Genomic DNA, 13,497 nt, shown 5'->3' with positions numbered 1-13,497 from the left:
CTTTCTTGGTTGGCTTGGTGGCGGCTTATTGTGTTTGTCTGCTTGTGCCCGGTTGGGGTTCCTGTTGTTGTGTTGACTGCTCCGCTGCCCATTTCTCTTTTTGTTTCTTCTCATCTAAATAGAATTTCTTAATTTTTTCTCTATTTCTCTTATATTCGCCGACGGTCTTGCACGCTACGAAGTCTATCAGTCGAGGTTTATTTCGGATTGTTTCAGTGGCTATTGCTATGTCGCTTTTTCTGATTACTGTATCTTTTCTTTTTGGTGTGTCGATTGTGATTGTGTGGGGTGTGTAATTTGTTATTGTCCCGTCCGGGATTATATTCCATAGCGGCTTAAGTGTGCCTCGTGGTTCCTTTACTCTGCGCATTATTGTTTTTCTTGCTACTTGGTTTCTGGATTTTACTAGTACTGATGTTTTATCTCCGAATGTAATGCTGTTTGTCGGGTACGATTTTTATGGGAGAAATGGTCTTACGTTTTTGCGCCGTAGGTGCGCGTTTTGTGGCCAGGGGTTCTTCGTCAGAGTCTGATTCGGCGCCTGGGGACTGGTATTGTATGTCCAGATGGGGCTCAGAGTCAGAGTCTTTATTACAGATGCTTGCCTCGCGCAGCATGGCCTGCTTCAGTTTCTTCTTGTCTAAATGGAAATTCTTTATTTTATTGTATGATAAGTTTTTGTGGTTTGGCTTTTTTAGTATGTTTGTTAACTGTGTGTTTGCTGTTCTGCCAAAGTGTGCTTCGAACGGAGTGATGCGTGTTGTTGTGTTGGGGATCAGTCTAATGTTTTCTATTATGTGTGTGATTTTATCGGCTAATGTTTCCTTGTCCCATTTGGGATCTATGTTTATTGCCGTGAGTCGTCTTTTTATTGTTTGTATCATACGTTCTACTAATCCTGTCCCTCTGTGATCTCCTGCTGGGGCTAGGATTAATTTAATGTTGTTATCTTTGCAGAAAAATTCGAAGTTTTTGGATTTGAATGCCTGTGCTTGGTCGCATCTTAGTGATCTTGGTATGCCGTGGAATGTCATGTAACTTTTTAGAAACTCAATTGCTGTTTCGGTGTTGCAATTGTGGTATGCCTTTGCGTGGGGGTATCTAGAAAATCTATCTACCGAGACTAGAATGTATGTGTCTTTGTTATTGTCTAGTGTTGGTCCTGTAAAGTCAATTTGTACTTCTTCATTAGGTTCTTGTAGATTGTTTAGATGTGTGTGTTTATTTTTTGGAATAATTGATTTTAAGTTCTTACCAATGGCTGTGCACGGTTTGCATCTTTGTGCCATTATGACGATCTCCCGGTGTATGCGGGAAACCAGATGAGTTGCGCCATGTACATCATTCCCGCCTGTCCCGTATGGGTTTTGTGGATTGATTGTAGAGCAATATTGCGTAAATTAGGAGGTATATAAAATTTGCCGTCATAAAGGATACAGCCGTTTTCATTTACGGATAGGTCCTTTTTGAGTGTATGCCAATAGCGGGAATAGTGTTTTGGTGCGATCCAGTCCTGGTTTTGGATCATTTAGCGGATCCGATTGCTCTGGTTATCTAATTTGATCGCTTCTGATATAAAATTTTCGTTCATTACTTTGTGTAAATTCGATAATGGATGTTGTTTTCCGATTGGGTGTTATCGAAGGGGTTTTTTACCCGAGTGGGGTCTAGAGGGGTTATTCCTTTTCCTAGGTTATTGTCAATGTCTGTTTGTGTTGCGATAGTAACCGATCTTGGGGGGTTTAATTGTTGGGGTTGGTTGCTTACGGTATCGTTTTCTTGGAGGGGATTCATCTTTTTGACTCGGGGGCGTTTATGGATTGGCTTATTAAAGGTATTAGAATATGGTTTATTTCGGGTACAAACGAATACGTTGGAATTTGTGGGATGATTTGAAGTTGAAGTTTGATGGAAATGTGAATTATAGGAATTTGAATGTGGAATTGTTTTTGAAGAATGTAAAGAAATGTTATGTAAAGAAGAGTTAGAGTGATTGTACGAGTGCGACTGATTTGAACAACAATTTTGGCAGAAAGCGTGTCTGCTTTGTTTGCTTTGCTTACTAGTCTTTCTTACGTCATGTTTTCTGTGCTTTATTGTTTGCGCTTTCTGATTGGTTGAAATTCTTAGCGCGTTCTTTAGTGTGTATTTAAATGTGTTTATTAAATTTACTACATAATTTTTGTCGCTCTCGAGCGGTTGCGGTGCTGGAGAGATCGGATATCTGCTAAAGTAATCTGCGAATCCCTTGTTTTTTCCTGGTACGTGTTGTACTGTAAAGTGAAAAGGTAGTAATCTGTCTACCCAACGGGTCAGGCGGCTTTGGTATGTTTTGTTTCCCCTGTTGTTTTTTAGGGCCGAAAGGAGTGCTTGGTGATCTGTTTGGAGTTCAAATTTGGAGCCGTATAGGTAATATTTGAAATGTTCTAATGACCATACGACCGCTAGTAATTCTAATTCGTTGGTACTGTATTTTTGTTCATTATTATTTAGGAATCTGCTAGCGTATGCTATTGGGTACCAGTTGTTATTTAAATATTGTTCTAAGCACGCTCCAAGTCCATTTTTACTTGCGTCACATCTGACCCGTGTGGGTTTTGTTGTGTCGAAGTGTTTATTTTCGATAATATGTGTTATTGCGGTTTTGATTTTATTGAATGCTAAATCATGCTCGCTTGACCATTTTAGCTTGGAACCTTTTATGCTGTTTTTTGTTGATAATAATGATCTCAGGGGTGCTGTTAATTCTGCTAGGTTTGGAATGAATTTTATCATATGGTGTATGCTACCCATGAATGATCTAAGTTGTTTTAACGTATGGGGTGGGTCCATTTCTGAGACGGATTTTGTTTTCTTTTCGGTTGGGATTATCCCGTTCGGGCTTATTCTGTAACCGAGCCATGTGATTTCCGTTTGGGCAAATTCGCCCAGGATTTTAAAGTTGCAGTGTTTTTGTGTATCTTTGTGTAGTGGGATTTGGCTGTATGCGTATTTTAAGTCAATTTTTGAGAAGTAAAATGCGCCTGGTTTGTTTTTTTGTTCGCTAATTTTTTTTGGATATGGTGTCCATTAAGTGGTCAATGCTTTGCATTTGGTATTTGTTTTTGTGTATCGCTTCGTTTAGTTCTTTTGAATCGAGAGCTATTTTGATAGAGTTGTCACTTTTGACCGTGATCACTACCGGGCTTATGAAATACTCATCTGAGCATTTTTCTAATTTAATTATTTGTTTGTCTTCTGTTAGTTTTCTTAGTTCTTTTTCGACTGTGTCAATTAGGTGGATGGGTACCCTTCTTCCTTTGTGTTGTGTTGGTTTGAAATATTGCTTAAATGTTGATTTGGCTATGTGGTTTTTTGATTTTCCCAAACGGGTGCATAGGTGTGGGAAGTTTTTGAAAATTTTGTGTGTTATTTGTTTTTGGTCCGGATTGATGAAATTAATTGTTTTCTCACCTTGTTTTGTTTGCGTCAGGTGGATCCCCAGTTTTTGTAGTATGTCCCTGCCCAGTAGGTGCACGGTGTTGTGTGGCACTACCAGTATTTCACAATCTTTTGCTACTGAGTTTCCTGACGAGAGGTGTATATTGAGCGTACTGAATATTTTAATTTTATTGTTGTTGAAGCATCGAAATTCTCCTAGTTTGGGTGTGTTGTTTTGTATTTCCTTTCCAAGTTTGTTTATCAAATTGTTTGCTGTTTGTTGTGATATGAAGCTTCTTGGACTTCCTGTATCAACTAACCAATGTATCTTGCAATTTCCCGATTGGGTCTCTAACCAATATTCTCCCATTTGGGTTTTGTTTATCTTGTTTACCTTTGTTTGTTTCCAGTCCCATTTAACTAGATTGATTGTGTTCCAATCTTCCATCATTTCCTTTATATAGCATGCGCTCTCTGGGTCGATGGATTCATCTTCTGATTTGTTGCTTCCTGCATTTGATAAGTCCTCTGTAGAAGTTGTTTTAATGTTTCTTACTCTTCTTGAATTTGGGTTGTAATTGTTGTTTTGTTTGGTCGATGCTGTGCTTCTGTTTTGTGTGTTGTTTCTGATAGGTGGTTTTTGTGTTGGTCGGGGTGGCATTTCGGCTCTGCACATTTTGGCATAGTGGCCTATTTTCTTGCAAATTCTGCATATCTCGTTCTTTGCTGGACAATTACTGAGATGCCCGGATATAAATTTGTATCCGCATTTCCAGCAGTCTGGAATTGGTCCTGATTTTGGAGTTTGTAATATACCTGTGCGTTGTTGTATATTTTGTCTGTATTGTGTATTGTTGCGTCTTATGTATTGTACGTCTGAGGGTCCTTGTGGGTTTATTTCGAATTGCGATCTGCTTGTGTTTGTCATCTTTTGTTGGTTTTCTTGGCCTCTTTCTCTTGCCAGTGCGTATTGTAGTGTTCTGATCGGGTCTCGGTCTTCCGATAATAAGTCCATTTGAATTTGTGGGTTTCTCATGCCTTGGATGAAGATGCTTTTTACTAGACTATCTTCGAGGGCTTCCCAATTGCAGAGTGCTGCCTTTTGTTTAATTCTTGAATGGAATTTCTCCAGTGATTCGTTTTGTTCTTGTTTGCAGTTAAAGAATTGGAAGCGGTCAAATGTTTCGTTTCGCACTTCTTTGAATGTTTCCTTTAATTGTTCGACAAATTCATCTGTTGTGCATTTTGACATTTCCGTGTGGGGATTTCTTTGGTGAAATATGTTTGTAGCCTCTTGGCCTAGGGAAAGGTAAATGAGGCTTTTTATTTTTGTGTCGGCCTCGTCCCACGGGGTGTTGTCTATGTAGGGGCCTTTGTCTTCCACTGCTAAACATTGATTTTGCCAGTCAACTTTTCTTTTGATGTTGCGCTGTTCTCGTTGCCTTTTCTCGGCTGTTGTTTCGTCTGATGTGGGCGGTTCATAACAGGGCTCGTGTGGGTAATCGAGTTCTGCGTTTTGTGGTCTGGGTCTAAGTAGTTTTTCTACTTGTATATTTTCCTTGGCTGTTATGGCCAGTTTTACTGTTTCAAACCATTTTTCCCATACTATATACCATTTTTCCCACACTTCCGTACCACAATTACCACATTATGGCCATGGCTCGCGAGGCATGGCCATAATGTGGTAATTATATTGCAGCCCGCAGATAATGCTCAATTTCGACCAATAAGAATAGAGATTAATTTTCGATCTATTGTCCCAATTTTTCTGTTTTCGATCTGTTGTCCTTTCGATCTATTGTCCGGCCACCCACAAAACAGTACCTCTTCTATAAAATTTGAACGCAAATAATTCAATGGCTTGCTCAATATCTATATAAACATTGCAAAATCCCATTATTAAAACCCTCACCCGAGGCGGAATTCTTTGTTGCGACTGTCAGTAAAAATCTGTACTATTCTCAGCTGTACTATTCTCATCGAAAACAGACTGAAAAATGCATTTACAGAACCGGACTTGATAAGTTGAAAAATTTCATAGCCCCCCCCCCCCCCCCAGCGCTTAATTACCATAACGGAATTGTCTATATTGTAAAAATACCAAGATGCATAAAAAATTTCAACTCACTGAACTGCATGACCGTGATAGTAAAATCTACACAGTTTTTAACTGGGTTATTTGATTATTTAACAGGTCCTGAAAACTAATCTATATCAGAGTAATTAAATGGTATCAGCTGCTTGTTAGTGTACTGCAATGTCTTCGGAAAGCCTAGTTCACTGGTCTCTCTCTGACTTTTTCCTGACGTAATTTGCCTACGCTTATAGCGAAAACTAAATATTTGAATGTTGGAATTCATCAAATTTACATTTCAGAAGGATCAATTTCGTATTCTAGATTTCCGCATATTTGGCTGTATTCTTTGGAACCGTTCTCATCGCCAGTTAAATGTGGGATGTTGAGGATATCATCACGCGTTCATGAGTAAAAAGCTATTTCCAACTTGGATGTTTCCACGTACATGTATCTAAACAAAACGAAAGTTTCAAGTTTATAAGTTTGACAAGTTGATAAAATAGTTTAACTCAAACATGGGCCCTTGATTGAAGCTGGAACCTAAGCCTAAAGCCTCCCCAATTACGCATTGTTGTGGGTTTGGTGATAATGGTGATAGTCCAGAAATCTGCGCGACGTAGGAATCCAACTTTCTTCATCAGTAGATCACGTGTATAAAGAATAGCATTCGCACATTTTTCTGGGAATTAGATGAAACCATGAAGTCCTTTTCAAATATTAAATTGCATTTGTCGATGATGTTAGACACTAAAAATGAGGTTTTAAGTAATTTTTTCAAAGCAATAATGTATAATAAAGGGATCGAAACATTTGATAAAAACCGCATATTCGAAGAGCAACACAGAAACATCAACAACGTGAAACTGAAGGTAGCTTTGTTTCTTCTTTTCTCAGAAAATTGTAAATTTGCATTTACATTGAAAAACTATAAATTGCAGAAAAATGTATATTGCAGAAAATTATATATGGCAGAAGAGCGAAAACGAAAAGCAGTGCACATCAACAGTCTTAAACTGAAAGTGGTTTTGTTCTTTCTTTTCTCAGAAAATTATATTTTTTGAGAAACAGAAAATCATGATTGAAAGTTTATAAAATTATTAACTTGTAAATTTCACTGAAAAATAATTTTTACGTCAAAATTGAAAACTTCTTAAATTCTTGATCACGCTGACGAAAAGTTTTTAAATATATCTATTTTTCAATATTTTATCGAATAGCTATTTAATCAGTGAATTATTTAAAAAATCAAAATGTTATTTATAAAAATTGTTTAAAAATTACAAAAAAAGTTTAATCTGCGAAATTTGTGCTCTTCCATTGAGGGTAATAATTGTTACTATTGTGATTGTTAGTTTTTGTAGTTATACGCATTGAGTTTGACAGATTACCCCTTTATCTCAACAAAAAATTTAAAAATGCTCTTTCAGTTTCTGTATGAGAATCAATATGAGGTTCACAGTTGTTGTAATTTGAGAGATTGTTCCTCAACAGTTGAGCAACTTAATGAGTCACTTTTCTCCTTGCAGATGTTTTGGATGATGTTTGATTTTGAAGATCTTCTTGAAGTGATTATTGACTTGGAATTTAGGAATTCCAACATTGTTTTAATTCTAACTTGTTGGAATTTTTCTTTCATAACTTGTCGGTTTTTATTGGATATAAGTTTGTCCAATTCACGATACTTTTTCATCAATGAATTTTTCAGTCGGAATAATGTTTAAACATGTCAAATGGCTGGGGACCAACTGTTCTACAAGCAAAAGAATTTTGAAAAAGCACACCAGCAACTCAACATTCGAAGCATTCAGATTCCTTCAAAATTGCTTTTTTAAAAAGTTTCAAAAATAAGAAATTTAAAATTTCGTTCAATTGTAATTTCTTTTGGTAAGGTGTCTGATTGACACACCAATGATCGATAGTCTGTTTGAGGATGAGCTCTTACTTAACCAGAGCTCCAGATTTACCATAGCCTGACCGATGTTGGCTGCAATAATGGTACCACGTGAAAGTCTCAGACGTAAAAGAGTTTTCTATGGTCACCAGAAAATAGCATTCATGCTCACAAAATAATAGTCTGAGATTGGGGGAATAATAGCAAAAGGACAGCTGAGAACAGGCTACTGTTAATCCACTGCAGACTAAAATCCTAATACGCAGCAACAAAATTAGTATTGTAATTTTACTGAGGTTTTTCTGAATCATATCCAACGTCCCTTAACTAAACATTCTGCAAAAGCCTTTTGAATTCGGGCAAATTGTAATAGAAGATTGCCATGATATAGTTATTTGTCCACGTTGCTTGTATGTAAATCATTGTATAGCAACAAAATTAATTTTCTTTCTTTCAATTTGTGAGATAAGTCATGATTTCACTTCAGAAATGTTCAGCGGATCGTTGTTGATTCACCCCTTTGACAGCTTTTTATTTAAATATTAGCTTAAGTTTTGTGAAGAAAACTAATTTTCAATAGTTATAGGATAAGTGATGAATGGAGGTTGGAGTTAGGCAACTATATTCCGTAGACAATAAACATCTAATAGACAGTTTTTTTCAAAAATGGCCGTTCTCATGAATTTTCAATCTGCAATAAAACGTTTAGCGGTAATTTGGCCTCTCAATTTTGGAAAAGTTAGTTTCTGAGAGTTGTTTACCGTGTTGACAATTACTGAAGCGTTTCATGAGCTTTACTCTGTCTGCTGTTGAAGGAATACCTCCCAGGAAAGGTTCTTCTGCTCTCTGCCGCTGTACGTGTTGTTCAATTAGATCAACGTACGGTAATGTCGGGAAAACTTCGTTTGCCGTCAACTAAAACAAATCCTGATCAATCCAAGCAATATTTTGTGATAGCTGGTTTTTTGCTCGTTCTACTGCGTTTGTGACCAATTGGTAAACAATGATTTAGTTGATACTGTCATATGCCCTGTTTGTTGAACTTTAAAACGATAATGTCTATGAAAATCTCGAACTTCAATGAGGAGATCGCAGAAGGTATTTTGAACTTAATTGTTTGTCAATAGACATTTGGCTGAATACTCACAATCTTCCTATTGGAAAAACTTATCATCCTTTTTGACAAATTGGTGTCAATCTGATATATTATAAGTCAGCTTTTGATTCATTTTCTTTATATGTTGCTTTTTCAGTATGATAGTAATGCTATTGGAGAAAAAAAATTGTCAGCTGAAACTTTTTTTCAAAAGTCTGCATGAATCATATGTTCAAAAATATTCAAAGAAACATTTGAGCAATTTGAAGTGTATTATTCGATTATGAATGGCGAGAATCCTAAGCGAAAGAATAGCATGATGTCAGCAACATCAAGTATGAATTTCCCAGAAAACAAAAGTAGAAAAAAACAAACAAATTTGTTTCATTTCAACGGATCCTTTAATTGCATGACGAAAAGAAAATTTTCGATTAATAGGTCACCATCAGAGAATGCAATTTGTTTGTTATGACTAGCAAATTTCAAAGCAAAGTCGAAAAAAACAAACAAATTTGTTTCATTTCAACGGATCCTTTAATTGCATGACGAAAAGAAAATTTTCGATTAATAGGTCACCATCAGAGAATGCAATTTGTTTGTTATGACTAGCAAATTTCAAAGCAAACCTCACGATCTAGAACAATGGTTTCAAATATGGTTGACAGGATTATAGAACACAATTTTTGTACTATCAAAGTTCCCAATGGACTATGCCCTGCTGTACAGTATTTGTAGTAAACGAAAATACCAGAAGTTTTATCTGTTAAATTTTGTCAAAGCTTTAATTATTAAATTTAAGGATTGGGATCAAAAAGCTATCAAATTAATGAAACTTCTTTGTATATTTTTTAAGAATTTAAAGTATTCGTTCTTTGACAAATTCAAGAAGTCAATTCTTTACCTAAAAGTTTTTTGGATATAAACATGTACTCAGTTTAGCTATTGAAGCTGGTTAGTGGACCCAGACAGTTTAAAACAATTTTTCGATCAGTTAAACTTTGTAACTGTCCCCAGAAACTTTTTCTATAATTTGAACTACGTGCCTAATTTTGAATTCGTTACGAAGCAAACTGGTTCTTTTTCTGTGAAATATAAACTTCCTAATGGCAAAACATGTTTATCGAGCAAAAAGTTTTTTTTATAATTGGTTTACAGGAAATTCTCTTTTTTAACCCAAAAATTATTTACCTGGAAACTTTTAATTTTACAAGTCGAAGTGGTCTTGTGGTGATCTTTGAAGAAAAATCTTGTGATTTTCAGAAGCAGGATGTAAAAGTCGACGAAACATGTTGAAATTTGGTTATCATTAAATATTGAATTAAGTTGAAGAAGAGAGTGGTTGTTTTCGTATCGGATTTTAATAGTCGCGAGAGAAGTAGGGTTCAAAAACATCGAACAGAAAGAGCAAAATTATTCAATCACGCTTGGCTTTTTCAAAGCAACTTTTTTGCTTTAACTTATATTTTCGATCAAAGTTGGGAGCAGTTTTGGCCATGGTAAGATTTTTTGGACATTTAAGCTGTTTTGTTTTAAGCAGTTTTTCGCATTCTTTTTGTAGTTCTCGCGATCTACTATGAGTTTCTTGTTTGCAGATAGAGCTTGTGTTGGTTTTAGTGACAGTTCTGTAATCATCTGAAAAATTTGAAAGTTATATTTTCAAAGAATGCACTAAATATAGCAAAATTTAATCCTCTTCTCATTTATTTTAAAGTTTTTTTCGCATTTTTCTTCTGTGTTTCAATAATCCTTTTTTGTCAATTCTTTTTTAGAGCTGTTTTGAGTTTGTTTTTTTACAAAGAGTCTTGAATATTTGATGGACTGGTGTTTTTTGAGATTTTAAATTAAAATTTGAAGTTTTTTGAAGGTTTATCTCTTATTGGAATGTGTATGTTATTTGCTGGTTACTGTGCTATCAATTGTGTGAGGATTTAACAGTGTGATTCGACTATTGTGTGACGATTAAACAGATACGCTTCAGTTGTAGGATAATTGCATCGGAACTGTGAGAATAATGTAGAAATTGATTTTGGTTCTTTGTTTGTTTCAATTTCCTGGACTTCTCGGTAGAAATTGTTGTTTTTGCCTTATTTATCATGTTGTATGCCATTTATTGATCGAACTAACTATACTTGATCTGTTTAATTGCTCTCAAACAAAGTTTGTAGCAATTATATTAGTCGTGTGGTCTTTTTTATGCGATGTTTCGCTTGACCAATTTTTCGTCTTACCCATATGAATTTGTCCTCAAAGAAACTTGAGGGGACAGAGAAACTGTTTTGGAGAGGTATATTCATGGTGTAAAGGGAGGTTTTTAGAGTTTGGCACCCCTTTTCACCCTTCTCCAACTTCGCCATTCCCTCACTTCAATGCCTCCCCGTCCCCTTCCCTGTACACCGTTCAGGCCGTAAATACGTGGGCCACGTGCAGCCAAAGAAGACCCCCCACCCCCACCGTTACCCCCATCAATCCCCCGGTGAACCCCACCCCTGCTGCGCTCACCTCACGCCCATTCAATTAAGCTAAAGCTATCCTCACTAAACCGTAGCTAGCTACTGACGAAGCGAACCGCTTGCCGGTCGTTTGAGAGCAGTTCGCCCGACGGTAGTCGGATATGTTTTCTAAGTATATTTGAGTATAATTATTTAGGAGTAGCAACTTATCAAGAGTTTTTAAAGTTTATCAGATTTAGTTCTTCGTCATTTAATTATTTTAGGATTTTGGTTTGAAATTGAATTATATAATGAAGTAAATAGTTCATTAAGTATGATGTGAAGTTGGCTGGGGTCTTCCGGTTTTCTTTGTACAATCCATGCATCCCTGTTTAGAAAGCGCCAAGCTTAGCAATTAAACTTTTTTAGTCAAAAACTCTCATTGAGGAGTCTAACATATGTATTTTAGTATAAACCTTTGAAGCACATCCGTTCAGAGCTTGTCACCCTTGAAAACGTTATTTTAAATTAAAGAGCCTAAAATTAATATTGGAAGTTAAAGCTTGAAATTTGAAGTTAAAAACTGCCGGCTACGTTTGCACGATATGAGGAATTTGATTCAGTTCACGAATCAAACGCGAAAACGCAAAAGATTGAAAGTATTTCGTCCATGCTTTGCTGTAGCTTCAATTTCAAGGTACCATAAATTTTTAAGCTGTGTAATTGACCTAAACAGTGCTGTCGTAAAAAATTGCAGATATTTTTTTCTTCCTTTTGTTCTGCTAACTCGATAATTGCTGTTTAATATTACCCAAATAGATTTAAAAAAAAACATAATTATGCGCATTAATTTTCAATGGTTTTTGCCTAATTTTTGTCTTTAAGAATCTGTATCTCCTAATATTTTTTGGCGATCTTGCTTGAATAATACGATGTTTAAAAGATTCGAATAAGATCTTTTTTGCTTATGGGAGCTCATAATATGCTCGCAAGAATATTGTAAGTTGTTAAATTGTTTTTAACAATTGACTAGGGAGAAAACTTTACTTACTGGTGGTGCATGTTCTCTCCTGTAAGGTCGATAGGCTGAGTAACTGCGACATGAAACTGTCAGCATGAAACTTGTGACGATAAGCAGGAAGATGTTCATTTGTCTGCGTGTGAAAGTTGAAAAAATGAAAGGTTTTCTTCTGAACATGGTCAACTTGGTCATTTGCGAAATCTTAATTACCAGCGTCAGTCGGTTATCCCGGCCAGTTAAAGTTTGAAATTGAAGAAGAAAATTAAAATTGCTGTCACTGATATAACGGACGATACCATTGGGAATTTAAATTGGTTAATTAAAGCTGATACATGATTGAAGTTAGGTTATGAAGTAGTATGCAGTAGGACATTGGTTTCAAATTAACAAGACAAACATTTTGATTGAGTGCTTTATTTGTGCAGAATATCAGCTTGTAGTAGATATTTGTAATTGGTATTATTTTTTCAAGATAGAATTGCGCAAATGAAATTTAAACCCCATATCGTGTTGAAAAAAATGGAAGCCGACAAAGTGCGTATTTTGCGTGTAGTAATCTGGAGTAAAAAGATTGGTGCCAAATATAGTGAAAATGAGGGTCTTTAAATTGGTGATTATGCACCTGCGGCGTTTAGTGATTTTGGCTAACTGTTTTTGGGCATTGTTTCCTAGATAACCTCTTTGTATTTGCCACAAATTATCTTTTTCATCACTTTTACAGCAACGAGGGCGGAAATTATTAAGAGCTAGGAGTTAAAATGGTTTTGAATTGATCAGATAGTTAAGGTGTTATTTGTCAGGTTTACGAGCTAATATAGGACAGGTTAATTCTCTACAGGGGTTAAAGCGAAATAGATAAATTGTTTTATGACGTCCTTTCAAAGTGCGCTCTCTCGTAATGTATCTGTCGTCTGATAAATGTGAAAATGGCGGCTTGAAAAGTTGTCGAAATCTGTTAAAATTCTAAGAAAGGCATATGAAAGTAGACAATTTTGTGTTGATTGATTTCTGGGAAGTGGCTATTTTAGCCTATTTCTACAATACTTCATTTTATTTTTCAGATAAGTATGTAAAAATGAAGACTTAACTTTGTCGAAAACCTGTAAAAATTCTACGAAAGTGGGCAATTTTGTGTTGATTGATTTCGAGGAGTGGTCATAGTGAAATAATTTGACGTCATGGATGATCTTTCCGATGCTGAAACAAGTATGGAATCGGCAGTCTCAAAATTGATGGCTGGAGATTTTCCCACGATTCAAAATACTCCTCAAGTATACAGTAAAGTTAAGGAAAGTGACCCAAACGCTCCCAAGGTGTCTAAGTTGGAGCAACCTGAATCTATGTTAGAGATTGAAATAGGTTGTGGAGATGGGGATGTTGAGAGCGACAGAGAGGGAAAGGAAGGTGAGGACGTTCAGGCAGGAAACGCTGACCAGCATGAAAGTCAATTAGCTTCCCAACCGGAATTGGACTCTCAGGCTGCAACAGATTGCCAAACAAAGTTCAAGCCCGATATGTTTGTTTGGTTAGTTCGCAACCACTTTTACCAAAATAGTTCAAAAA

At 36.1% G+C, this 13,497-nt stretch overlaps 2 protein-coding genes across 2 annotated transcripts in view; one reads left to right on the top strand and one right to left on the bottom strand.

Moving 5' to 3' along the window:
* Positions 1 to 5,755: 5,755 nt before the first annotated feature.
* LOC142337651 (uncharacterized) lies at positions 5,756 to 12,989 on the bottom strand. Its single transcript, XM_075387046.1, has 3 exons — positions 11,965 to 12,989; positions 8,150 to 8,303; positions 5,756 to 5,948 (listed from the first exon to the last, which is right to left on the bottom strand). The coding sequence occupies exons 1-3, from the start codon at positions 12,124 to 12,126 to the stop codon at positions 5,914 to 5,916; spliced, it is 351 nt and encodes a 116-aa protein (XP_075243161.1). The 5' UTR covers positions 12,127 to 12,989; the 3' UTR covers positions 5,756 to 5,913.
* LOC142338067 (uncharacterized) overlaps positions 12,988 to 13,497 on the top strand; it is a 92,629-nt gene continuing 92,119 nt past the window's right edge. Inside the window, exon 1 of the mRNA XM_075387700.1 lies at positions 12,988 to 13,459. Within this exon, the coding sequence (XP_075243815.1) occupies positions 13,113 to 13,459 (347 nt within the window). The 5' untranslated portion in view covers positions 12,988 to 13,112. The remainder of the gene's footprint in view (positions 13,460 to 13,497) is intronic.

The sequence above is a fragment of the Convolutriloba macropyga genome, chromosome 4 (genome assembly GCF_964194025.1).
Source record: "Convolutriloba macropyga chromosome 4, txConMacr16.3, whole genome shotgun sequence".
NCBI classification, from domain to species: Eukaryota; Metazoa; Xenacoelomorpha; order Acoela; family Convolutidae; genus Convolutriloba; species Convolutriloba macropyga.
Note: the sequence above shows the minus strand (reverse complement) of the source record. Positions and strands in the feature narration are given on the sequence as shown.

Bases quoted from the DNA above. Each gene is read 5' to 3' on its own strand.
- LOC142337651 (XM_075387046.1), bottom strand. From the start codon at position 12,126: ATGACCAAGTTGACCATGTTCAGAAGAAAACCTTTCATTTTTTCAACT. The intron at 8,304-11,964 runs GTAAGTAAAGTT...GATTTGTTTTAG, and splicing joins GGAGAGAACATGCACCACCA to TTGACGGCAAACGAAGTTTT. The intron at 5,949-8,149 runs GTAAACAACTCT...CGTTTTGTTTAG, and splicing joins CTTCAGTAATTGTCAACACG to ATACATGTACGTGGAAACAT.